Here is a 27,748-nt window from a genome sequence, read left to right on the forward strand (position 1 = left end):
GGTCCTGCAGACTAAACTACCATCCCAAGAGTACACATGGAGGAACCCATGGCTCCAGCCACATATATAGCAGAGGATGGCCTTGTCTGGCATCATAGGAGGAGAAGCACTTGGTTCTGTGAAGGTTCTTTTCTCTAGGGTAGGGAAATGCCAGGGAGCTGAGTTGGAATTGGGTGGGTGGGAGTGGGAGCATTTTCACAGAAGCAGGGGGAGGAGGAGGAAGATAGGAGGGGGAAAGGGGATAACCTTTGAAATGTAAATACATAAAATATCCAATAAAAGTAAAGAAAAAAAGAAACAAAGTCTTTCTAGATGTTCCCTGGGGCTCTCATTTTATCCTACATCATCTGGCTCACCTTGGATAAATTTTGAGCCATCTGGCAGCCTCTGAGAGCCTCCCCCATCAGAATCTGGTGGTAGATCCTAGCCTCTCCTTACCTTTAATGGCACTATTAAAATCCCAGTTTGGTTGAATCAAAGAAAAGGCGGCACTGATATCGGCCTGAACTTGAGTAGTCAGCAAATTTGTTCCCAGAACCAATTTCCAGGCAGCTCCCAGGATCTAATCTTTCTCCTTTGTCTTGAAGAAGACCTGAAGCAACTGCTGACAGTCATCCCAGTTGGGTAGAGGAGTCAGCATGACTGAATCTAGAAGACCTGTGACAACTGATGGTCCTTCTAAAAATGGGGAGTTCTGAAACTTCCAACTCTAAAGACCATTACTGGAAAATGATGGATGTGTAATGAACTCTTTTCCCTGAGCATCTGGGCGTCCTATAGCCTGGAGGGGTAAGGCCTTAGTAGAATCAGCTCTCTAGGCAGTATGGGCCCAACTTTGAGGTCGACTCCAAGTGGAATTGTAGTGCCAGGGAAATGTTAGTCCCCCCCACCCCCGCTCCAAATAGATAGACAGGAGCCAATCTGATACAACTTACATCAGAGTCTTCATTTTATTCGAGCTAGCTTGCCTCCTCCACCGAACATACAACCATCACACAGGATGGTTTTGGTGGTAGGTCTTAAAGCCAGAAAACTAGTCTAGGTGTTTGTGGTTTTATGCTTGTAACACTGAGATAAACTTCCTGCTACTTGCCTGTCTCAGTGCTGAATTTATCTGAATTTCGTGTGAGATCTGCAGAGTGGGAAAGAAGCAAGCTTATGTAGAAGTAAATGTGGTAACTCTTCCAGATGTGCTGAGATGATTGATTTGTGTGGTACCTGGTAGCCTGTATTGCATGGTAATTCCTCTAGGTGTGAGCCATGCTGAAGAATCTGAGTGTCTGAAGTTTTCTATGTGGTCTGAGCAGGTAAGTACTTAGGCAGTGGCCCAAAAGTTTATGATTTGTGTGACAGCTAATTTGTCTGAATGTTTAGAAACATTCTGTGAGATCTACAGAGGGGAAAAAAAAACTTGTATAAAGATAAATTACTTATGTTGCCATGCTAATTTCTGAGTAAACATTTGCACAGAACTAAAGGCTATTATGTGTATAAGAGTGCCACCTTCCTGTTTGTTCTTGTTACTGCGGGATGTATCTTTTTACTGGTTTTGGTTGAGTTTTGTTTTTGGCTGTGCCTTTTTCTGTTCAGTGATTCTAAATGGTGCCACATATTTCTGGGGACAAGGCCTTGAATTTGTTCTGTGGTTGGATTTGTGGTTAGGACAGATGTGTCAAGGAGCCATAGCTATGGAGGGACCAGGAGACATCCTGAGTCTTGGTCTGGAGTGGGTGGGCCTGGGCTCAGGGGAGTTGAGAGACACCCACCAATCTGGTTCTTTTCTTGTGTGTGCACGCACCACTTTCTGGTTGCTTTTTGTTTCTGCCTGATAGAAAAGTTTGGATTTGTGTTTTGGGTGGCATAAAGAAGTCTTTTTTCATGAGTGTCACTTTGTGGCTATTTATTGTTTCTGTCCAATAGAGAAGAAAGGTGATATTTGTATTTCTGTATGTTGTGTTTGTGTTTCTCATTACAATATGACTCTCAGGAGGTGACTTTGATGAAATAACTTTGACAAAGTGACTTTGACTTTGATGGATTTATTAACATGAGACAATCTACCTCTACTACATTCTACAGGTTTCCTTCACCACAGAAGAGGCCAGAAAGCTGGATCCTTGCCCCATAGTGGAGTATCCCACCCAATATGGATGCTTTCCCGTGAGTAGCCCAGATTGGGTTTTTAACACTGTTGAACGTAATCAGTTTCTGCTGGTAGGTCTCAAGGTGGCCACAAGATGTTGCACAAATTCAGCCATAGTGTATGACATTAAATAGAGAGAAAATAAAAGCCCTGAAACTCTTTTAGAGAGGGTCATGGAGACATTTCAACAATACATAGTCATGGACCAGAAACAAAGGCAGCAGTCACTCTAGCTTTTATTAATCAGGCAGCACCAGATATCAACCAGGGGGTTGAGAGAACAGAAGCAACAAATTCAAGACCTGGCAAAGATCCTGTTGGCAGCTGTAGCCAAACCAAAAAACCACTATAGAAGCCTAACGTACATAGCTTCAGGAAAAGGAGGTAAGGGGGTTCCTAAAGACAAAAAGAGTCCAGGGTAACACTAAAAGTAAAAGGGAAACCCACCAGCTTTTTGTTGATAATTAATAAAGTTCAACATTCTATATTGCTAACCTCTGAAGATAATGTTTCTTCATCAGTTGGTAAATGACTTCACAGTGGCAATAGAAACAAAGCAAAACCCAGGACCTCTTAGAAGCCCTGAAAAATTCAGACTATTGAGCCTCTTCCTCTAAGAAGTCCTCACTCTGCCAAGTACAAGTGTCCTCCCTAAACCCAGGGGATACATACTCAGACTTGGGGCCCTGGCATTAGCCTGGGACCAATGTGTTACCAATTGGCAGAAACTGTCCCTGCCTCATTTACACATCAGTTCAGCAATGACTTTCTGGTTAAAGATGATGCCAGAGTGACTCATTACCAGACTCTCTTCTTGAATGCCCCCAGGAGAACTCTTTAGCTGCCCTGCTGTCTGATCCTCATCTCAATTGATGAGCCTCTCCATGACTGCTCAGACATTTTTACCACATCAATGGGACCAAAATACCCCCTTAATGGATGCAGAGTTAACGTGGTTCACCAATGGCAACAGCTTCATTCAAGATAGAAAGAGGTATTCTGGGACAGTAATGGTCTCAATCACCAAGATCATATGAGCAGTGCCACTCTTGGTAGGAATGTCAGCCCAGAAACCAGAACTGGCAGCTTTGACCCAGGCATTAGAGTTGAGAAAAGACAAGAGACACAGATAGCTGGTGTGTCTTTGCTACTGTTCACATCTGTGGCAATATTTATAGGGAGAGAGGCCTTCTGATGGCAGAATAAAGAACTAAACACAAACCTAAAGGGCAACAAAACAACCCAGTGGGTGACCCTAGACATTGGGCTGCTAATATCATTAATTTCCCTAGGCTCAAGAGAATTCACAGTCTCTGACAAGACAGAAGATATGATCTGGACCAAAAACCTGACCATGTCTCAGTGTCATAAGAGATGATGGAGGACAGCTGACTACAAACTAATTGTACCAGAGAAAATGGGTATAAGCTTACTGAAAAATCCATTTTTCTTCACACATGGGACCCTGGAGAATGTAGGACTTAGTCCATCAGTCCCACATCAGAATTAGAGAAACCAATTTGAAAATAGCTAAAATTGTTAAAAACTATAAGGCCTGTCAACTGACTAATGCAGTTGACAATGAGAAAAACCCTGGTACTCAGTGCCAGAGCAACAAGCCAGGAGTCTATCAGGAAATGGACTTTACAGAGGAAAAAACATAAAACTTCCAATAGAAATATTTGATAATATTCATACATACCTTTTCAGGATGAACTGAAACTTTCCCAACTAAGCATGAGACTATGCAAATGGTAACAAAAAATTACTGAAAAAAAATACTCCAAGGTATACTTTTTCTAGGTTTATAGGGTCAGAAAATGGACCTACATTTGTGTCCCAAGTAAGTTAGAGATTAGCTAATATTTTGGGGATTGATTAGAAACTTCATTGTGCTTACAGACCTCACAGTTCAGGACAGGAAGAAAAGATAAATAAAACCCTAAAGATAGCTTAATTAAATTGATCTTAGAGATTGATGGTCGATGGGTGACTGTTGTCCCCTTCATCCTTTATAGAGACAGAATTCCCTATACCAGATGGAACTCACTCCTTTTGACGTTCCATTTTAGAGAACCTGACCTAAGTATGAACTGAGGTAAAGTAACAGGCTGGTACCTAGCATTAGTTTCCAAGTTGCCCCCACTAAAACATGAGCCTAGCTCCAGTCTCTAGGCTAGTCCCCAACAAGACCTGGGTCTCCAGGTTATGCCCTCAACAAGACCAGCTTCTCCAGGTTATTCTCCCAATAAACCTGCACCCCAAATTTACAAGCGTACCTCCTACCTAATGAGCACCAATGCAGAGTGGAGGAGAAATTAAATCTATTGTATGCCCCCCAGCATCAGCTAATTATGTTAAAGGCCACAGTAGTTTTCCAATTACACGCTTGCACATTTACTTCCACACCCCCCCCAATTGGTGCTTACTATAAAGCCTTGCCTCAATAGATATTAGGGGCTCCTCCACTACTAAAATCATCCTGTGTGATGGTGGTGCATTAAGGGAGCCCGAGCTAGCTCAAACAAAATAAAGACCCTGCTGGGGGTTGATCAGATTGGCTGCTGTCTGTTTGGTTTTTTTGGGGGGAGGGGGTGTCACTAACATTTCTCTGGCACTACAGAGTCAGAAAAGTATGGGGAGTCAGGGGCTTCTCCTCTTTCTGCCTTTACTGGCTGGGCAAGGGCAGTGGCAGCAATGGCAGAAACATAAGGAGGGGGAAAGAGATCCTCCTCAGGACTATAAAGGTGGAGCAAGACAACGGACCAATGCTGACATTCCTTTAGAGGAAGAAGGGTGGGGGGCAGCAAGGCTAATAACAAAAAAAAGTCTCATTCAAACAGGGGGCTTATCAACCAGGTATTGCTACAAAGTGATGTGTGGCACTTGCCTCAGGTGGGCCCAAGCCTCATAACTAAGCCATCACCATGCAAATCATAGAGAGATAGAAGTCTTCTCAGGCCATAGGTGACCCATTCATTCCTGCAAAAGATAGTTACTTTGCAGGGACAAACAACCAGACCCGAGTCTTCTGTGACGGCAAAAGTTCTTAAAATGGTTCAGGCTCAGGCCCAGTGAGGTGCTTTGTGCCCACCAAAGAAAAAGTTGGAGGAGAGGACAAAAAGCACAAAAAGAATACATACAGACAGACACAGAGGGATATTCCTGGGAAAACAAAACCAAAACCAAAAGTCTTTCTCAGAAGGTCTTTCGCCCTGCACTTGGGCCCACAGACCTATAGGCTATGACTAAAATGATAACGTGCCATCTTTCTGGAGAGAAGCTTTGGGGATCAAGCAGGTTAGGTATTATGTCAGTTTCTTCAGTATCTGCTGGCTATAGCATTCTGCAGTGATTACATGTTACCTGTATTTTGTAATTAGTGGATTATCCTATCCCTAAAGATTCACAGGCAATTCAGCATATGTCTTCTCTTCCTGGACCTTTCCTTATTAGGAACACTCAGTTTCTCACACAGACTGATTCACAAGCAAAATTCATCATTAGATTTCATTTATGAAGATCCCAGCTTTGACTTCTTCTAGCCCTACTCTGGCATATCTGCCAAGAATGGTATCCTTAAAGTGAAAGAGAATAATCCCAAAAGTGTGCCTTTATTAACATCATACTCTGGAATATATTTCCATAATGACCTACCACTTGCTAAAGATGGGAATGGGGCTTATTGCATTTATTCTCTGCTCAAGAGGAGCCAGGCCTGCTCAATTTGCATAGTACCAGAAAGTGGTGATCTTAAAACAAGTGGTCAATTAATGGTAAAGGTGTTGGAGGTAGGTGAGAATGTGTGAAGATTACAGTAGATGGTTTCAGAGTTCACCCTATCTGCTATGCTGAGAAAGGTAAGTGGGAGTCATGGGCCTACCAGTTAACTCCTAGAGCTTCTAACCTATGACCAGTTGTACAAGTTATCAAAAGCACAACCACACAGATGCTCACAAAACCACATATTTAACACGCACACACACACACACATACACACACACACACACACACACACACACACACACACACACAACTTCATTTTCCATGCTGAGAAAACTTAAGGAGATCCTGATTGTGGAACTCACCCCTGAAGCAGTATCTAAATACCTGTGCCTTGTCCTGATTTTTGTTCCTCTTCCCTTATATTCTGAAACCCATCAGCAAGCCTTGCAAACTTGGGAACTGAGATTTAAGACAGAAACCATAGTTGTCATCAACTACATTAAAACAAATACATATTAGTCCTAAAAACATAACTTGAACAGCCAGATTCGGCTGGGATCTTTAAGGAAAGAAAGCTCCTTTTAAACTTCCCTATAGTATTAAAACTCACATTTAGCAGGATTTAGTATGCCCCCTGAAACTGCATTTGGGAACATGTAGAGGGGGCAGTTGAGATCATATGCAGGAGAAGGACTAGGTGACTACAACTCAGAGAATTCTGGAGCACCTTGGGGTCTGTGGGACAAGGATCTATAGGAGCTTCATGTTTTGGAGAAGTTAATAAACTGCAAGCTTACCCTCTGAATAATGAAAACTGCAAGTTCCTCCAAGGATAACACCTTTCCCTTTTAGCATATAACATGGGAGCTAGTAAAAGATACAGATGACTAGGCCAACAAGGAGGCTGAAAATGAGAGTTACCTCATTTATAAAACTAGGGACAAGAGGCAGCCTTGCTTTGCCCACAGGTCTTTGAGAGAAATTTGCTCAAGAAGTCCTTGAGGTGTGCCTCCCCCAGCATTTTCAGGAACCACATAGCCATTAGCTTCAAGAAGACACTAGCAGCACATGTACCTAGAAGTGCTAGAAGATGCCTGTGATCCTTAAATGGAGGCTCAGTTCATGCACTGGATGCTCTAGGTATACAGTTACTGATCCAGTCTCTGGGGACTTCTTCTATCACCAAAGATAGGCACAAACCTAAGGAAGCTACCCATAGGCAGAGGGTCAAGGCCAAGCCAATGGAGCCCCACATACCAAGAGCCTTAATCCACAAAGCTTAGGACCTAGAGCAGAGGACCACATTGCCCAGGTACTCTCTGTAGTCCCAACTGCAAATTAAATCTTTCAGCTCCATGCCATCTTCCAAACTCTGCCTCCCAGGGTAGGGTGATAGTTGCAGATAGCCACTCCATTGGTTGTCCTACCCAGCACCAGATTTCCAGGGTTGTTATCAGTGTGTTCCAAGGGAGAGCTAAATAGTTCAGAGATTGTTTGGGTTCTGCATGCCAAAGGCATAATGCACTCATTCCTCTCTTGCCACCTCCACACCCTCTAGACAAAGCTCATGTGTGAACAGGTCACAGTCTGCAAGACCTAGGGTCTCTGGGTTCTAAAGACCTTCAGACTTGATTGTGGAATCACAGATCAATACTAACTTGTGTGCTTTTTCATGTTTCCTAAACTGAATCCAGGATGGTTTCATGGCTTAGTCTATTGTAAATGCCTGTTTCTTGAGTACTGAGAAAAAAATTGAAGCAGATGTAAGTCTCTCATGAGATAAGGGTGGCATCCCCCTAACAAGATTTTGTAAACTATACATAATATTCTCTGAATACAAATAGTTTGACCATGGCCACACCACACATCCATGTCCTATACACACAGACACACACACAGACACACACACACACACGCACACAGACACAGACACAGACACACACACACACACACACACACACACTACAAAAAGATTTGTTTCAACGGAAGGAAATTGATATAAAAATGCAGGGAAATTGTTCTGAAAGTTTTCACTTGCATGTGCAATGTATTAAAAGCTATTCTGAAAAGATTTTTGTATGTATTTGGAGATTTAAAGTGAACCCAATACATGGTCTTTGTGAAAACATGAAAAGGACACAGATCAGAATCATCATGGTAAATCTAATTTACCAATTTTTTAGGTTGTACTATGAAATTGATATTGTGAAATTATAGCTGTGCAAATCAGGTAGACTCCTAAGCATAGCTTATAAAACCAGAGAATGTAGCTCAGTTGGCCAAGTGCTTGCCTAGAATGCAAGAAGTCCTGGATTCAATCTTTTTAAAAAGGTTTATTTATTTTATGTGTACACTGTAGCTGTCTTCATGCACACCAGCTCCCTGGGTTCAATCTTTAGCACTTAGTTAGCTGGACTTAATGGATGAAGCCTGTATCCTCACACATAGATTAGAGGGCACAAATATTTGAAGGGCATGCTTAGGTATAAACTAAGTTCTAAATCAATATAGAATATGTGAGATCCTGTTTACCAAACATAACATGATTTCAGAATAATTAAACTACCTTATTTATTAACTTAAGATTTCATTGAGAGATGATATGAGGTTCAGGTTTGCCTTTAACTCCTGATCACCATTCATTCCTTAACTACTGCAGTGATAACATTATGGGCTTCTGTCACCTTCCATGATAAATATTCATAGGGAATACAGAGACAAATTTTAGAGCACAGAACAATGGAAAGGGCATCCAGAGCCTGCCCCACCTGGGGATCCAGCCCATATACATACAGCCACCACCCCAGACAATATTATTGATGCCAAGAGGTGCATGCTGACAGGAGCCTGACATAGCTGTCTCCTGAGCAGTTCTTCCAGAGCCTGACAAATACAGAGGTGAATGGTAGCAGCCAACCATTGGACTGATAAAGGGGTCCCCATTGGAGGAGTTAAGGGAAAGGATTGAAGGAGCTGAAAGGGGTGCAGCCCCATAAGAACAACAATACAAACTAACCAGAGCTCCCAGGGACTAAATCACTACCCAAGGAGTACACATGGACAGACCCATGATTCCAGCTGCATATGTAGCAGAGGATGGCCTTGTTGGGCATCAATGGGAGAAGAAGCTCTTTGTCCTGCCAAGGCTTGATCCCCCAGTGTAGTGGAATGTCAGGGCAGGGAGGTGGGAAGGGGTAGATGAGTGGGTGGGGGAACACCCTCATAGAAGAAGGGGTGGGGAATGGGATGGAAGTTTATGGATGGGAAACTGGGAAAGTGGATAATATTTGAAATGTAAATAAAAATATCCAATAAAAAAGAAATGAGAAAATGAAAATACACATTACTTAAGAATTGCCCAAGCCGGGTTGGGGATTTAGCTCAGTGGTAGAACGCTTGCCTAGCAAGTGCAAGGCCCTGGGTTCGGTCATCAGTTCCGGAAAAAAAAACAAAAACAAAAACAAAAACAAAAAACAAGATATGAAGAATTGCCCAAGCCAATGCTTTATAACTATACTAGCACTTTGTAGGAAATTGTCTCTTTTACTTTCAACTGAGATTCTTTTTATGTGCCCTCTCCCTGATCTTCTGTCATGAAATAATCATTAAATTCATAGTCATTATTACATATTTTACTAATATTCAAATCATGTCTAGAAATAAGCAGATTCATGTGTTTTCTGAGACCCATCTGCCAGTGATTATTATCCTACACAAAAGCCTTCCCTGGGAATTTGTGTGTTTAGAGCAAAAATGTGCTGGAGGAGCATACTTATCTGAATAGACATCAATATCCCACTAGGGACATTTGGTGATTGAAGCCCCATGACTTCAAAGAGCCTTTGGGCTGCTTGTAAAACCAAACTGACCTGGTGGTAACCAGCCTGATACTGTCACCCTCATCTTTCTGGGATCAGTACTCCAAGAAGCTACCAAATTGATTCAGAAATTAAGTGTACCAGATTTCAAACTCTAGACAAATGAGGTGCCTATTTAACATATTTTGACATATTAAAGCAGATGCTGACCACTACTCTTTCTCTATATATCAAATACTTACTACACTGTAACAGATATAGTCCTGGCTTTTTGTCCCCTTCCAGAAGCCTCTGAATATTTTCTTCCACAAATCCAGCAAACCTATAAGTGTCATTGTTAAAATTTAGCATGGTTTATTTAAAACATATGTTGTACATTCTGAAGGAAACACACAAACATCCATGAATGAAATAATCTTTGATGATCAGAAATGCATGAAGCAACTTTTTTTTAAATTTATTTAATACGTAATAATAATTCTTTGGTTTCCGGGTAAACATCCCCCTCCCCGCTCCCCTTCCTTATGGGTGTTCCCCTCCCAACCATCCCCCCATTGCCGCCCTCCCCCCAACAGTCTAGTTCACTGGGGGTTCAGTCTTAGCAGGACCCAGGGCTTCCCCTTCCACTGGTGCTCTTACTAGGATATTCATTGCTACCTATGAGGTCAGAATCCAGGATCAGTCCATGCATAGTCTTTAGGTAGTGGCTTAGTCCCTGGAAGCTCTGGATGCTTGGCATTGTTGTACATATGGGGTCTCGAGCCCCTTCAAGCTCTTCCAGTTCTTTCTCTGATTCCTTCAACGGGGGTCCTATTCTCAGTTTAGTGGTTGGCTGCTGGCATTCGCCTCTGTATTTGCTGTATTCTGGCTGTGTCTCTCAGGAGAGATCTACATCCGGCCCTGTCGGTCTCCACTTCTTTGCTTCATCCATCTTGTCTAATTGGGTGGCTGTATATGTATGGGCCACATGTGGGGCAGGCTCTGAATGGGAGTTCCTTCAGTCTCTCTTTTAATCTTTGCCTCTCTCTTCCCTGCCAAGGGTATTCTTGTTCCCCTTTTAGAGAAGGAGTGAAGCATTCACATTTTGATCATCCGTCTCGAGTTTCATTTGTTCTAGGCATCTAGGGTAATTCAAGCATTTGGGCTAATAGCCACTTATCAGTGAGTGCATACCACGTATGTCTTTCTGTGTTTGGGTTAGCTCACTCAGGATGATATTTTCCAGTTCCAACCATTTGCCTACGAATTTCATAAAGCCATTGTTTTTGATAGCTGACTAATATTCCATTGTGTAGATGTACCATATTTTCTGTATCCATTCCTCTGTTGAAGGGCATCTGGGTTCTTTCCAGCTTCTGGCTATTATAAATAAGGCTGCGATGAACATAGTGGAGCACGTGCCTTTTGTATATGTTGGGGCATCTTTTGGGTATATGCCCAAGAGAGGTATAGCTGGATCCTCGGGCAGTTCAATGTCCAATTTTCTGAGGAACCTCCAGACTGATTTCCAGAATGGTTGTACCAGTCTGCAATCCCACCAACAATGGAGGAGTGTTCCTCTTTCTCCGCATCCTCGCCAGCATCTGCTGTCACCTGAGTTTTTGATCTTAGCCATTCTCACTGGTGTGAGGTGAAATCTCAGGGTTGTTTTGATTTGCATTTCCCTTATGACTAAAGATGTTGAACATTTCTTTAGGTGTTTCTCAGCCATTCGGCATTCCTCAGCTGTGAATTCTTTGTTTAGCTCTGAACCCCATTTTTTAATAGGGTTATTTGTCTCCCTGCGGTCTAACTTCTTGAGTTCTTTGTATACTTTCGATATAAGGCCTCTATCTGTTGTAGGATTGGTAAAGATCTTTTCCCAATCTGTTGGTTGCCGATTTGTCCTAATCACGGTGTCCTTTGCCTTACAGAAGCTTTGCAGTTTTATGAGATCCCATTTGTCGATTCTTGATCTTAGAGCATATGCCATTGGTGTTTTGTTCAGGAAATTTTTTCCAGTGCCCATGTGTTCCAGATGCTTCCCTAGTTTTTCTTCTATAAGTTTGAGTGTATCAGGTTTGATGTGGAGGTCCTTGATCCACTTGGACTTAAGATTTGTACAGGGTGATAAGCATGGATCGATCTGCATTCTCCTACATGTTGACCTCCAGTTGAACCAGCACCATTTGCTGAAAATGCTATCTTTTTTCCATTGGATGGTTTTGGCTCCTTTGTCAAAAATCAAGTGACCATAGGTGTGTGGGTTCATTTCTGGGTCTTCAATTCTATTCCATTGGTCTATCTGTCTGTCTCTGTACCAATACCATGCAGTTTTTATCACTATTGCTCTGTAATACTGCTTGAGTTCAGGGATAGTGATTCCCCCTGAAGTCCTTTTATTGTTGAGGATAGTTTTAGCTATCCTGGGTTTTTTGTTATTCCAGATGAATTTGCAAATTGTTCTGTCTAACTCTTTGAAGAATTGGATTGGTATTTTGATGGAGATTGCATTGAATCTGTAGATCGCTTTTGGTAAAATGGCCATTTTTACTATATTAATCCTGCCAATCCATGAGCATGGGAGATCTTTCCATCTTCTGAGGTCTTCTTCAATTTCTTTCTTCAGAGTCTTGAAGTTCTTATTGTACAGATCTTTTACTTGCTTGGTTAAAGTCACACCGAGGTACTTTATATTATTTGGGTCTGTTATGAAGGGTCTCGTTTCCCTAATTTCTTTCTCGGCTTGTTTCTCTTTTGTGTAGAGGAAGGCTACTGATTTATTTGAGTTAATTTTATACCCAGCCACTTTGCTGAAGTCGTTTATCAGCTTTAGTAGTTCTCTGGTGGAACTTTTGGGATCACTTAAATAAACTATCATATCATCTGCAAGTAGTGATATTTTGACTTCTTCTTTTCCGATCTGTATCCCCTTGACCTCCTTTTGTTGTCTGATTGCTCTGGCTAGAACTTCAAGAACTATATTGAATAAGTAGGGAGAGAGTGGGCAGCCTTGTCTAGTCCCTGATTTTAGTGGGATTGCTTCGAGTTTCTCTCCATTTAGTTTAATGTTAGCAACTGGTTTGCTGTATATGGCTTTTACTATGTTTAGGTATGGGCCTTGAATTCCTATTCTTTCCAGGACTTTTATCATGAAGGGGTGTTGAATTTTCTCAAATGCTTTCTCAGCATCTAGTGAAATGATCATGTGGTTTTGTTCTTTCAGTTTGTTTATATAATGGATCACGTTGATGGTTTTCTGTATATTAAACCATCCCTGCATGCCTGGGATGAAGCCTACTTGATCATGGTGGATGATTGTTTTGATGTGCTCTTGGATTCGGTTTGCCAGAATTTTATTGAGTATTTTTGCGTCGATATTCATAAGGGAAATTGGTCTGAAGTTCTCTTTCTTTGTTGGGTCTTTGTGTGGTTTAGGTATAAGAGTAATTGTGGCTTCATAGAAGGAATTCGGGAGTGATCCATCTGTTTCAATTTTGTGGAATAGTTTGGATAATATTGGTATGAGGTCTTCTATGAAGGTTTGATAGAATTCTGCACTAAACCCGTCTGGACCTGGGCTCTTTTTGGTTGGGAGACCTTTAATGACTGCTTCTATTTCCTTAGGAGTTATGGGGTTGTTTAACTGGTTTATCGGTTCCTGATTTAACTTTGGTACCTGATATTTTCTAGGAAATTGTCCATTTCCTGTAGATTTTCAAGTTTTGTTGAATATAGGCTTTTATAGTAAGATCTGATGATTTCTTGAATTTCCTCTGAATCTGTAGTTATGTCTCCCTTTTCATTTCTGATTTTGTTAATTTGGACACACCCTCTGGGTCCTCTCGTTAGTCTGGCTAAGGGTTGATCTATCTTGTTGATTTTCTCAAAGAACCAACTTTTGGTTCTGTTGATTCTTTCTATGGTCCTTTTTGTTTCTACTTGGTTGATTTCAGCTCTGAGTTTGATTATTTCCTGCCTTCTACTCCTCCTGGGTGTATTTGCTTCTTTTTGTTCTAGAGCTTTTAGGTGTGCTGTCAAGCTGCTGACATATGCTCTTTCCTGTTTCTTTCTGCAGGCACTCAGCGCTATGAGTTTTCCTCTTAGCACAGCTTTCATTGTGTTCCATAAGTTTGGGTATGTTGTACCTTCATTTTCATTAAATTCTAAAAAGTTTTTAATTTCTTTCTTTATTTGTTCCTTGACTAGGTTATCATTGAGTAGAGCATTGTTCAATTTCCACGTATATGTGGGCATTCTTCCCTTATTGTTATTGAAGACCAGTTTTAGGCCGTGGTGGTCTGATAGCACGCATGGGATTATTTCTATCTTTCTGTACCTGTTGAGGCCCCTTTTTTGACCAACTATATGGTCAATTTTGGAGAAAGTACCATGAGGAGCTGAGAAGAAGGTATATCCTTTTGCTTTAGGATAGAATGTTCTATAAATATCTGTTAAGTCCATTTGGCTCATGACTTAGTCTGTCCACGTCTCTGTGTAATTTCTGTTTCCATGATCTGTCCATTGATGAGAGTGGGGTGTTGAAAAATCCCACTATTATTGTGTGAGGTGCAATGTGTGTTTTGAGCTTTAGTAAGGTTTCTTTTACGTATGTAGGTGCCCTTGTATTTGGGGCATAGATATTTAGGATTGAGAGTTCATCTTGGTTGATTTTTCCTTTGATGAATATGAAGTGTCCTTCCTTATCTTTTTTGATGACTTTTAATTGAAAATTGATTTTATTTGATATTAGAATGGCTACTCCAGCTTGCTTCTTCTGACCATTTGCTTGGAAAGTTGTTTTCCAGCCTTTCTCCCTGAGGTAGTGTCTGTGTTTGTCTCTGAGGTGTGTTTCCTGTAGGCAGCAGAATGCAGGGTCCTCGTTGCGTATCCAGTTTGTTAATCTATGTCTTTTTATTGGGGAGTTGAGGCCATTGATGTTGAGAGATATTAAGGAATAGTGATTATTGCTTCCTGTTATATTCATATTTGGATGTGAGGTTATGTTTGTGTGCTTTTCTTCTCTTTGTTTTGTTGCCAAGACGATTAGTTTCTTGCTTCTTCTAGGGTATAGCTTGCCTCCTTATGTTGGGCTTTACCATTTATTATCCTTTGTAGTGCTGGATTTGTAGAAAGATATTGTGTAAATTTGGTTTTGTCATGGAATATCTTGGTTTCTCCATCTATGTTAATTGAGAGTTTTGCAGGATACAGTAACGTGGGCTGGCATTTGTGTTCTCTTAGGGTCTGTATGAAATCTGTCCAGGATCTTCTGGCCTTCATAGTTTCTGGCGAAAGGTCTGGTGTGATTCTGATAGGTCTGCCTTTATATGTTACTTGACCTTTTTCCCTTACTGCTTTTAATATTCTTTCTTTATTTTGTGCGTTTGGTGTTTTGACTATTATGTGACGGGAGGTGTTTCTTTTCTGGTCCAATCTATTTGGAGTTCTGTAGGCTTCTTGTATGCCTATGGGTATCTCTTTTTTTAGGTTAGGGAAGTTTTCTTCTATGATTTTGTTGAAGATATTTACTGGTCCTTTGAGCTGGGAGTCTTCACTCTCTTCTATACCTATTATCCTTAGGTTTGATCTTCTCATTGAGTCCTGGATTTCCTGTATGTTTTGGACCAGTAGCTTTTTCCGCTTTACATTATCTTTGACAGTTGAGTCAATGATTTCTAGGGAATCTTCTGCTCCCGAGATTCTCTCTTCCATCTCTTGTATTCTGTTGGTGAGGCTTCTATCTACAGCTCCTTGTCTCTTCTTTTGATTTTCTATATCCAGGGTTGTTTCCATGTGTTCTTTCTTGATTGCTTCTATTTCCATTTTTAATTCCTTCAACTGTTTGTTTGTGTTTTCCTGGAATTCTTTCAGGCATTTTTGCGATTCTTCTCTGTAGGCTTCTACTTGTTCTCTAAGGGAATTCTTCACGTCTTTCTTGAAGGCCTCTAGCATCATGATCAAATATGATTTTGAAACTAGATCTTGCTTTTCTGGTGTGTTTGGATATTCCATGTTTATTTTGGTGGGAGAATTGGGCTCCGATGATGCCATGTAGTCTTGGTTTCTGTTGCTTGGGTTCCTGCGCTTGCCTCCTGCCATCAGATTATCTCTAGTGTTCTTTGTTCTGCTATTTCTGACTGTAGCTAGACTGTCCTATAAGCCTGTGTGTCAGGAGTGCTGTAGACCTGTTTTCCTGTTTTCTTTCAGCCAGTTATGGGGACAGAGTGTTCTGCTTTCGGGCTTGTAGTTTTTCCTCTCTACAGGTCTTTAGCTGTTCCTGTGGGCCTGTGTCTTGAGTTCACCAGGCAGGTCACTTGCAGGGGAAAAGTTGGTCCTACCTGAGGTTCCGAGGCTCAAGTGTGCTCGTGGGGTACTGCCTAAGTCCTCTTCGCGGCGGCAGCAACCGAGGAGATCTGCGCCGCTCTTTCCAGGAGCCTCTGTGCACCAGGGTTCCAGATGGCGTTTGGTGTTTTCCTCTGGCGTCTGGATGTGCACAGAGTGCAGTCTCTTCTGGTTTCCCAGGCGTGTCTGCCTCTCTGTAGGTTTAGCTCTCCCTCCCACGGGATTTGGGTGCAGAGAACTGTTTATCCGGTCTGTTTCCTTCTGGTTCCGGTGGTGTCTCAGGCGCAGGGGTCCTGCCGCTCCTGGCCCTCCCCTACGGGAACCCAGAGGCCTTATACAGTTTCCTCTTGTGCCAGGGATGTGGGCAGTGTTGGGTAGTGTTGATGGCCTCCTCCGCTCTGCAGCCTCAGGAGTGCCCACCTGACCAGGCAGTGAGGTCTCTCTCCCACGGGGTCTGGGAGCAGAGAGCTGCTGCGGGCCGGGATCCGCGGGTGTGGGACTTCCGGTAAACACAGGAAGTGCCCGGTCTCAGAGGAATTCTGCCTCTGTGTGTCCTGAGTTCACCAGGCAGGTCACTTGCAGGGGAAAAGTTAGTCCTACCTGAGGTTCCGAGGCTCAAGTGTGCTCGTGGGGTACTGCCCAAGACCTCTCCGCGGCGGCAGCAACCGAGGAGATCTGTGCCGCTCCTTCCGGGAGCCTCCGTGCACCAGGGTTCCAGATGGCGTCCGGTGTTTTCCTCTGGCGTCTGGATGTGCGCAGAGTGCAGTCTCTTCTGGTTTCCGAGGCGTGTCTGCCTCTCTGTAGGTCCAGCTCTCCCTCCCACGGGACCTGAGGTTCCGAGGCTCAAGTGTGCTCGTGGGGTACTGCCTAAGTCCTCTCCGCGGCGGCAGCAACCGAGGAGTTCTGCGCCGCTCTTTCCGGGAGCCTCCGTGCACCAGGGTTCTAGATGGCGTTTGGTGTTTTCCTCTGGCGTCTGGATGTGCACAGAGTGCAGTCTCTTCTGGTTTCCCAGGCGTGTCTGCCTCTGTGTAGGTTTAGCTCTCCCTCCCACGGGATTTGGGTGCAGAGAACTCTTTATCCGGTCTGTTTCCTTCATGAAGCAACTTTTTTTTTAATTTTTTTTTTATTTTTTTAAAATTTTTTTATCTTTATTAACTTGAGTATTTCTCATTTACATTTCGATTGTTATTCCCCTTCCCGGTTTCCGGGCCAACATCCCCCTAACCCCTCCACCTCCCCTTCTATATCGGTGTTCCCCTCCCCATCCTCCCCCCATTACTGTCCTCCCCCCAACAATCACGTTCACTGGGGGTTCAGTCTTGGCAGGATGAAGCAACTTTTATAATTCTACCACTTGCCCCAAAAAATTTAATATATTTGAATATTTTTATGTTTACATGTTTGCCTACATTTATATCTGTAATACTGCATATAACCATTGTGACAGTGGTTTCCAGATAAGTATATTGAATCCCCTTTAACTAAAGTAACAGGTGATTGAAAGCCATAATGTAGGTGCTTGGAACTGAACCTAAGTCATCAGGAAAAGTAGCCAGTGCTCTAACTACTGAATTGTCTCTCAAGCTCCTCAAGAACCTTAAACAAACTTGCCTTCAAATAAACATTTGGTGCAGCACATATAATTTTAAACACACGCACATTCAGATGAAATACAAAAGAATAAAAGTTTAAGCTAGTTTAAGTTCTAATAGTTTCATGGACCAATATCAAGACCAACAGACTTGGAAAAGTTGCTAACAGTCCAAAGTCACTTTTATTTTTTTATTTATTTTTTTAAAATCATCCAACAGTTTATTAGAAAGAATGTAGACATTTAAAAAAATCCCCACTGTCATGAACATAAATTGAGGTTTTCCAGCCAGGGCATAAGCTGAAATCAAAACAGGAAAAAAAAATCCAATAGTGTATTAACATTTTCTACTCATTTGCCATACTGACAGTGCAAGTACAAATCTGGTCTAAAATGTACATATTCTCAAGCAACAATGTACAGCTTTCTTTGTCCTCCATGCTAAGAGATGTAAAAGCTTAAGGGCCAAACAATACCAAATGTATAGGCTTCAAAAACCATCTAAGTTAGGGCATTCACTAGTCTTAGCTAAAATACACCTGAACACTGACACGTGATCACATACAATGATGTAAAATACATTTTTTGAAAAATAAACTTTAGTGGAATAATTCTGAAAGGTATCCTGGAAGAATGGCAGGGTATCAGCTTAAGATATTAGCCAATTTGTCTCCACCTTCTTCAAGTCCATGGTCTAGGATCTAAAACCTTTATCTTTCCCTAAGCTGAGAACTTTCTTAATGGAGAAGTTAAGTGTATTATGACGAAAGAAGACTTAGATGAGATGCAGTTATTCATCAGAGCTGCTGTAGCAGTTGCCTAGGATCTCAACTGCTTCATGGAATCCTAGGAAATGTTCATGCATATGGATATTGGCTTACCAGAAGTTATTTTTTTCCCTCAAAATCCAGGTGGTGACACCACTCTTTACTCCAGATCTGGCATTTTTTCATCATCACTGTCTTGTGAATCATCATCTGCTCCATCTACTTCTGGTAAATCTGCATCCTCATCACCACCCATGTGATCCATCATCTCAGAGAAACGGTCAAAATTAGACATGTCTTTTTCTGCGTCATCCTCCCAGTCTTTCCAATTATTGAAGTCCACACTAAGCCAATTAAGCTTTGCCCTTTCCTTTGTTAACCTAGGCCAGGACTGGTCAGATCTGCTTTTCGCAAACAACATAAAATTGATCTGTCCATTCTTTTATGCTTGGAATCATTTGGATCAATAGAGTGAAAAAGATCAATTTCATTTAAATGTTTAAAATTATCACTTCCTCCAATACAAATGAAAGTAAGTTTGAATTTTTCAAAGTTTACATTAACATCTTTACTGTCTAAACCACAAAATTCAATACATACATAGCCCATTCAGTCTTCCACTTTGCAGAAGCAGGTTGCATGGTGAACTGGACAAAGTGCCAGGCAAACTGGTGGGCAGGCCTCGCTGGGGACAGCTGGTGAGTCCACTCCTCTCGAGAAGCAACTTCAGCAGGTCTCTACTTGGTCGCAACCTCTCCTCGCTCCCCTTAGGCAGCTGCAGCAGCAGCGGCTGCCTCCATGCCCAGAATTCAACTTGCACAGAAAGCAGCTCCCTCAGCCCAGGAGAGGAGGAAAGTATAGGAAAGGGGCGCAAGGACTGAGAAGGAGCTTGCAAGCACGCGATGTGTGGTGAGGCCGGGACCCAAAGTCACTTTTAGAAGCACACAGTGCCACACACTGACCATTTGAAGTTGCTTTAAAAGAGAAAATAAAAAGTAATCAAGCTGAAGGGACCTGATTAACAGTTCTCTGCACCCAAATCCCGTGGGAGGGAGAGCTAAACCTTCAGAGAGGCAGACACGCCTGGGAAGAGAGAAGAGACTACACTCTGCCCACATTTCTGACTCCAGAGTAAAACACCTATTGGCATCTGGGACCCAGGTGCACGGGGGCTCTCGGAAAAGGCAGCGCAGGCCCTCCTGGTTGCTGCCCCCCACGGAGAGCTCATAAGCAATACCCCACGAGCAAACTTGAGCTGCGGGACCACAGGTAGGACAAATTTTTCTGCTCCAAGCGACCTGCCTGGTAAACTCAGGACACAGGCCCACAGGAACAGCTCAAGAACAGTAGCCATGAAAAACTACACGCCAGAAAGCAGAACACTCTGTCCCCATAACTGGCTGAAAGAAAACAGGAAAACAGGTCTACAGCACTCCTGACACACAGGCTTATAGGACAGTCTAGCCACTGTCAGAAATAGCAGAACAAAGTAACACCAGAGATAATCTGATGGCAGGAGGCAAGCGCAGGAACCCAAGCAACAGAAACCAAGACTACATGGCATCATCGGAGCCCAATTCTCCCACCAAAATAAACATGGAATATCCAAACACACCAGAAAAGCAAGATCTAGTTTCAAAATCATATTTGATCATGATGCTGGAAGACTTCAAGAAAGACATAAAGAACGCCCTTAGAGAAACACAGGAAAACATAAATAAACAAGTAGAAGCACAAGTAGAGGAATGACAAAAATCCCTGAAAGAATTCCAGTTAAACACAATCAAACAGTTGAAGGAACTAAAAATGGAAATAGAAGCAATCAAGAAAGAACACAGGGAAAAAACCCTGGATATAGAAAACCAAATGAACAGACAAGGAGCCATAGATACAAGCATTACCAACAGAATACAAGAGATAAAAGAGAGAATCCCAGGAGCAGAAGATTCCATAGAAATCATTGACTCAACTGTCAAGGATAATGTAAAACAGAAAAAGCTACTGGTCCAAAGCATACAGGAAATCTAGGACTCAATGAGAAGATCAAACCTAAGGTTAAAGGTATAGAAGAGAGTAGACTCCCAGCTCAAAGGACCAATAAATATCTTCAACAAAATCATAGGAGAAAACTTCCTTAACCTAAACAAAGAGATCCCCATAAACATTCAAGAAGCCTACAGAATTCCAAATATATTGGACCAGAACAGAAATTCCTCGCGTCACATAATACTTAAAACACCAATGAACAAAATAAAGAAAGAATATTAAAAGCAGTAAGGGGAAAAGGTCAAGTAACATATAAAGGCAGACCTATCAGAATCACACCAGACTTCTCAGCAGAAAATATGGAAGCCAGAAGATCCTGGATAGATGTCATACAGACCCTAAGAGAACACAAATGCCAGACAGGTTACTGAATCCTGCAGAACTCTCAATTAACATAGATGGAGAAACCAAGATATTCCATGACAAAACCAAATTTACACAATATCTTTCTACAAATCCAGCACTACAAAGGATAATAAATGGTAAAGCCCAACATAAGGAGGCAAGCTATACCCTAGAAGAAGCAAGAAACTAATCGTCTTGGCAACAAAACAAAGAGAAGAAAAGCACACAAACATAACCTCATATCCAAATATGAATATAACAGGAAGCAATAATCACTATTCCTTAAATTCTCTCAACATCAATGGCCTCAACTCCCCAATAAAAAGACATAGATTAACAAACTGGATACGCAACAAGGACCCTGCATTCTGCTGCCTACAGGAAACACACCTCATAGACAAAGACAGACACTACCTCAGAGTGAAAGGCTGGAAAACAACTTTCCAAGCAAATGGTCAGAAGAAGCAAGCTGGAGTAGCCATTCTAATATCAAATAAAATCAATTTTCAACTAAAAGTCATCAAAAAAGATAAGGAAGGACACTTCATATTCAACAAAGGAAAAATCCACCAAGATGAACTCTCAATCATAAATATCTATGCTACAAATACAAGGGCACCTCCATACATAAAAGAAACCTTACTAAAGCTCAAAACACACATTGCACCTCACGCAATAATAGTAGGAGATTTCAACACCCCACTCTCATCAATAGACAGGTCATGGAAACAGAAATTAAACAGAATCATAGATAAAGAGAAATCATGAACCAAATGGTCTAAATATCTTATAGATATTTACAGAACATTCTATCCTAAAGCAAAAGGATATACATTCTTCTCAGCACATGGTACTTTCCCCAAAATTGACCATATAATTGGTCATAAAACAGGCCTCAACAGATCCAGAAAGATAGAAAAAATCCCATGCGGGATAAAGCTGGTCTTCAATAACAATAAGGGAAGAATCAAGAGAACCAAAAGTTGGTTCCTTGAGAAAATCAACAAGATAGATAAACCCTTAGCCAGACTAATGAGAGGACACAGAGAGTGTGTCCATATTAACAAAATTAGAAATGAAAAGGGGACATAACTACAGATTCAGAGGAAATTCAAAAAATCATCAGATCCTACTACAAGAGCCTATATTGAACAAAACTTGAAAATCTGCAGAAAATGGACAATTTCCTCGACAGATACCAGGTACCGAAGTTAAATCAGGAACAGATAGACCATTTAAAGAACCCTATAACTCCTAACGAAATAGAAGCAGTCATTAAAGTTCTCCCAACCAAAAAGAGCCCAGGTCCAGATGGGTTTAGTGCAGAATTCTATCAGACCTTCATAGAAGACCTCATGCCAATACTATCCAAAGTATTCCACAAAATCAAAACAGATGGAGCACTACCGAATTCCTTCTATGAAGCCACAATTACTCTTATACCTAAACTACATGAGGACCCAACAAAGAAAGAGAACTTCAGACCAATTTCCCTTATGAATATCGACGCAAAAATACTCAATTAAATTCTGGCAAACCGAATCCAAGAGCACATCAAAACAATCATCCACAATGATCAAGTAGGCATCAACCCAGGCATGCAGGGATGGTTTAATATACGGAAAACCATTAATGTGATCCATTATATAAACAAAATGAAAGAACAAAACCACATGATCATTTCATTAGATGCTGAGAAAGCATTTGACAAACTTCAACACCCCTTCATGATAAAAGTCCTGGAAAGAGTAGGAATTCAAGGCCCATACCTAAATATAGTAAAAGCGATACACAGCAAAGCAGTAGCTAACATTAATCTAAATGGAGATAAACTTGAAGCAATCCCACTAAAATCAGGGACTAGACAAGGCTGTCCACTCTCTCCCTATTTTTTCAATATAGTTCTTTAAGTTCTAGGCAGAGCAATCCGACAACAAAAGGAGATCAAGGGGATACAGATCGGAAAAGAAGAAGTCAAAATATCAGTATTTGCAGATGATATGATAGTATATTTAAGTGATCCCAAAAGTTCCACCAGAGCACTACTAAAGCTGATAAACAACTTCAGCAAAGTGGCTGGGTATAAAATTAACTCAAATAAATCAGTAGCCTTCCTCTACACAAAAGAGAAACAAGCTGAGAAAGAAATTAGGGAAATGACACCCTACATAATAGTCCCAAATAGTATAAAATCCCTCGGTGTGACTTTAACCAAGCAATTAAAATATCTGTACAATAAGAACTTCAAGCCTCTGAAGAAAGAAATTGAAGAAGACGTCAGAAGATGGAAAGATCTCCCATGCTCATGGATTGGCAGGATTCATATAGTAATAATGTCCATTTTACCAAAAGTGATCTACAGATTCAATGCAATCTCCATCAAAATACCAATCCAATTCTTCAGAGAGTTAGAAAGAAAAATTTGCAAGTTCATCTGGAATAACAAAAAACCCAGGATAGCTAAAACTATTCTCAACAATAAAAGGACTTCAGGGGGAATCACCATCCCTGAACTCAAGCAGTATTACAAAGCAACAGTGAAAAAAAACAGCATGCTATTTGTACAGACACAGGCACATAGAGCAATGGAAGAGAACTGAAGATCCAGAAATGAACGCACACACTGATGGTCACTTCATTTTTGACACAGGAGCCAAAACCATCCAGTGGAAAAAAGATAGCATTTTCAGCAAATGGTGCTGATTCAACTGGAGGTCAACATATAAAAGAATGCAAATCTATCAATACTTATCACCCTTTACAAAGCTTAAGTCTAAGTGGATCAAGGACCTCCACATCAAACCAGATATACTCAAACTAATAGAATAAAAAGTGGGGAAGCATGTTGAACACATGGGCACTAGAGAAAATTTCCTGAACAAAACACCAACGGCTTATGCTCTAAGATCAAGAATCGACAAACGGGATCTCATAAAACTGCAAAGATTCTGTAAGGCAAAGGACAATGTGGTTAGGACAAAATGGCAACCAACAGATTGGGAAAAGATCTTTACCAATCCTACAACAGATAGAGGCCTTATATCCAAAATATACAAAGAACTCAAGAAGTTAGACCACAGGGAGGCAAATAACCCTATTAAAAAATGGGGTTCAGAGCTAAACAAAGAATTCACAGCTGAGGAATGTCGAATGGCTGAGAAACACCTAAAGAAATGTTCAACATCTTTAGTCATAAGGGAAATCCAAATCAAAACAACCCTGAGATTTCACCTCACACCAGTGAGAATGGCTAAGATCAAAAACTCAGGTGACAGCAAATGCTGGCGAGGATGTGGAGAAAGATGAACGCTCATCTATTTTTGTTGGGATTGCAGACTGGTACAACCATTTGGAAATCAGTCTGGTGGTTCCTCAGAAAATTGGACATTGATCTACCTGAGGACCCAGCTATACCTCTCTTGGGCATATACCCAAAAGATGCCCCAACATATAACAAAGACACATGCTCCACTATGTTCATAGCAGCCTTATTTATACTAGCCAGAAGCTGGAAAGAACACAGATGCCCTTCAACAGAGGAATGGATACAGGAAATGTGATACATCTACACAATGGAATATTACTCAGCTATCAAAAACAATGTCTTTATGAAATTCATAGGCACATGGAGGGAACTGGAAAATTTCATCCTGAGTGAGGTAACCCAATCATGGAAAAACACACATGATATGCACTCATTGATAAGTGGATATTAGCCCAAATGCTTGAATTGCCCTAGATGCACAGAACACATTAAACTCAAGACAGAGGATCAAAATGTGAATGCTTCACTCCTTCTTTAAAAGGGGAAAAATAATACCCTTGGCTGGGAATAGGGAGGCAAAGATTAAAACAGAGGGAGTAGGAACACCCATTCAGAGCCTGCCCCACATGTGGCCCATACATATACAGCCACCACACTAGATAAGATGGATGAAGCAAAGAAGTGCAGGCCGACAGGAACCGGATGTAGATTTCTCCTGAGAGACTCAGCCAGAATACAGCAAATACATAGCCAAATTCCAGCAGCAAATCACTGAACTGGAAAAGGTACCCCCGTTGAAGGAATCAGAGAAAGGACTGGAAGAGCTTAAAGCGGCTGGAGACCCCATATGAACAACAATGACAACCAACCAGAGCTTCCAGGGACTAAGCCACTACCCAAAGAATATACATGGACTGACCCTGGGCTCCAACCTCATAGGTAGCAATGAATAGCCTAGTAAGAGCACCAGTGGAAAGGGAAGCCCTTGGTCCTGCTAAGACTGAACCCCCAGTGAACATGATTGTTGGGGGGGAGGGCAGTAATGGGGGGAGGATGGGGAGGGAAACACCCATACAGAAGGGGAGGTAGAAGGGTTAGGGGGATGTTGACCTGGAATCCGGGAAGGGAAATAGCAATCGAAATGTAAATACGAAATACTCAAGTTAATAAAGAAAAAATAAATTAAAAAAAGCAATCAATGAACTTTGAGACAAAACTATCAAGACTTCTGTCTTTATCTGAGGAGGGTTATCAAGGCATGCTGTATTTTTTTCATCTTTATTACAACCTAGAAAAGGCAAGAAAGTAATCTTCTTGCAACAAACCCAAAAGAAGAGACACACAAAAGCATAATTCCACCTCTATCAAGAAAAATAACAGGAAACAACAATTACTATTTTGTAATACCTCTTAATATCAATGGATTCAATAACAAGACATAGACTAACAGACTGGGTATGTCAAGAGGACCCAGCATTTTGTTGCAAACAGGAAGCACACCTCAGCGACAAATACAGACAATATCTGAGAGTAAAAGGCTGGCAAACAACTTTCCAAGCAAATGGTTTGAAAAAAACAAGCTGGAGTAGTCAGTCTAATACCGAACAAAATCGATTTTCAACCAAAAGTTATCACAAAAAAAAATAATAATAAGGACAGTTTATATACATCAAAGGAAAAATCCATCAAGACAAACTTTCAATCCTGAACATCTATGCTTCAAATGCAAGGGCACCTACATTCATAAAAGAAACCTTATTAAGTTCAAAGTACACATTGCACATCACAAAATAATAGTAGGAGATTTCAACACCCCACCCTCATCAATGCACAGATCATAGAAACAGAAACTAAACAGAGACAAGTTATGAACCAAATGGATTTAGCAGATATCTATAGAATATTTTATCCTAAAACAAAAGAATCTCAGGGTACTTCGATAAGGGCATAAATAACTCCCTTAAAGAAATACAGGCAACACAGGGAAAAATGTAGAAGCCCTTAAAGAGGAAACACAAAAATTCCTTAAAGAAGTATAGGAAAATACAACTAAATAGGTGAAGCAATTGAACAAAACCATCCAGGATTTTTAAATGTACATAGAAACAATAAAGAAACCACAAAGGGAGACCACACTGGGATAGAAAGCCTAGGAACGAGATTAGGAGTCATAAGTGCAAGCATCACCAACAAACTACAAGAGATAGAAGAGAGAATCTCAGGGGCAGAAGATACCATAGAAAACAGTGACACAATAGTCAAAGTAAATGCAAAACACAAAAAGGTCCTAACCCAAAACATGAATCATGGGTTGACTGGACTGCAGCAGGAAATACCAGAAATATAAGTAGAGGTAACTAGTTGTCTCAGACACTGCTGAGAGACACATTGCAGGATGCCCAGATCTCACAAGTCTTCAGTGGGAAGGCAGAGGTATAGAATAACTTCTAGCCAGAACTCTCAGCATGAGCCACCAGCAAGGTGCCATCCACCAGGTTGAGAGTTGGTTGGGATACACACTCACAGGGAGCTTCAGAATGTGAAGTTAATTGTGATAGAAGCCAGCAGGGATACTGATCAGGACACTCCCACCTCCCGCCTCTGAATGAGTTGAGACACACCCACTCCCAGACAGAGTCAGACAGACTTTGCCCAACTGAGTCATTTGCTGGGCTGGCTGCCTTATCTGCATAGGCAATGAGACCCGCCCACCCACGCAGACATCACGAAGGTTCTCGAATGCATACTCACTAAGTCCTCCCCACCTCCTGTCTCTTATTAAAGACTGGGACCCGCCCACTCCCCAACAAACCAGCACTCTAACCGGAAGTACCACCCCAAAATTTGTCAATCTCCTCCTGGCTTCTGGATTTCTCTTCCACGAACTAGAAACTCCGCCCCACTACCCGCGCCACATCCTGGTTTCCGCCTGACAGCAAAAGGGGTGTCTCCAGGATCAGCGCACTCCAGAAGTCCCACCCACTACTTGCCAATCTCCGCGTGCCACATCCTGGTTTCTGATGGACAACAAAATGAGCATCGCCAGGAACATCGCACTCAGGAAGTCCTGCCCCACCACCTGTCAATCTCTCACGCCACTTCCTGGTTCCAGATTGACAGCAAAAGGAGTGTCCCCAGGAACGTCACACTTCTGCCCCAAGGCCTGTCAATCTCTCACGCCACTTCCTGGATTCCGATCGACAGCAAAAGGAGCATAGCCTGGAACAGCGCACGGAGGAAGTCCCGCCCCACAGCCTGTCAATTTCCCCACGACACTTCCGGGTTTCTCGGGCGCACAGAAAGGCCCACCTAGCAGCCTGTTGATCTCACCGCCATTTCCTGATTTTTGCTTTGCAGCCTCCTGTCAATCTCTTCGCAGTTCCTGGTTTCTCCACGGATCACAGGAAGTTACGCCCTGCCACCGCCTGTCAGTCTCATCACTCTTCCCACGTTGACCCCGAAGCCTCCCTCACACCCCGCCCCGGAGCCATGGCCGGGAAACCACTTCCGCATCCCCGGCACTTCCTTAACCGACTCCCGACGTCAATCACAGCCCTGGTGGCTTGGCCACGCCCAATGACGTCACCCGGAATGCCAGGCACTCAGACCCCGCCCCTGACGTCAATTATAGTGTCAGGCAAGGATTCCCAGTCACTCGACGTCACCCAGAGGCCCGGCACCGCCCCGTGCTCGGCAGTCAAAACTCCCAGAGTGGCCATTGGG

At 42.0% G+C, this 27,748-nt stretch overlaps 2 protein-coding genes across 3 annotated transcripts in view; both read right to left on the minus strand.

The window, feature by feature from the left end:
• Positions 1-27,528, minus strand: part of LOC147998220 (LINE-1 retrotransposable element ORF1 protein-like) — an 84,354-nt gene extending 56,826 nt beyond the window's left edge. For both annotated transcript variants that reach the window (XR_015646549.1, XM_087600972.1), the window contains exon 1: positions 27,356-27,528. Coding sequence is in view for 1 of the 2 variants with exons in the window: in XM_087600972.1 (XP_087457098.1) it covers positions 27,356-27,361 (6 nt within the window). In the remaining variant the exon portion in view is untranslated. The remainder of the gene's footprint in view (positions 1-27,355) is intronic.
• Positions 17,767-27,044, minus strand: Ptges3l1 (prostaglandin E synthase 3-like 1). The gene is given in 3 exon segments (NM_001014272.1): positions 17,767-18,769; positions 18,772-19,343; positions 27,016-27,044. Coding segments are annotated over 2 exon segments (447 nt in total). The 5' UTR covers positions 18,979-19,343; positions 27,016-27,044; the 3' UTR covers positions 17,767-18,529.
• Positions 27,529-27,748: the final 220 nt, after the last annotated feature.

Source organism: Rattus norvegicus, chromosome X, assembly GCF_021556685.1.
Source record: "Rattus norvegicus strain SHRSP/BbbUtx chromosome X, alternate assembly SHRSP_T2T, whole genome shotgun sequence".
Lineage (NCBI taxonomy): Eukaryota > Metazoa > Chordata > Mammalia > Rodentia > Muridae > Rattus > Rattus norvegicus.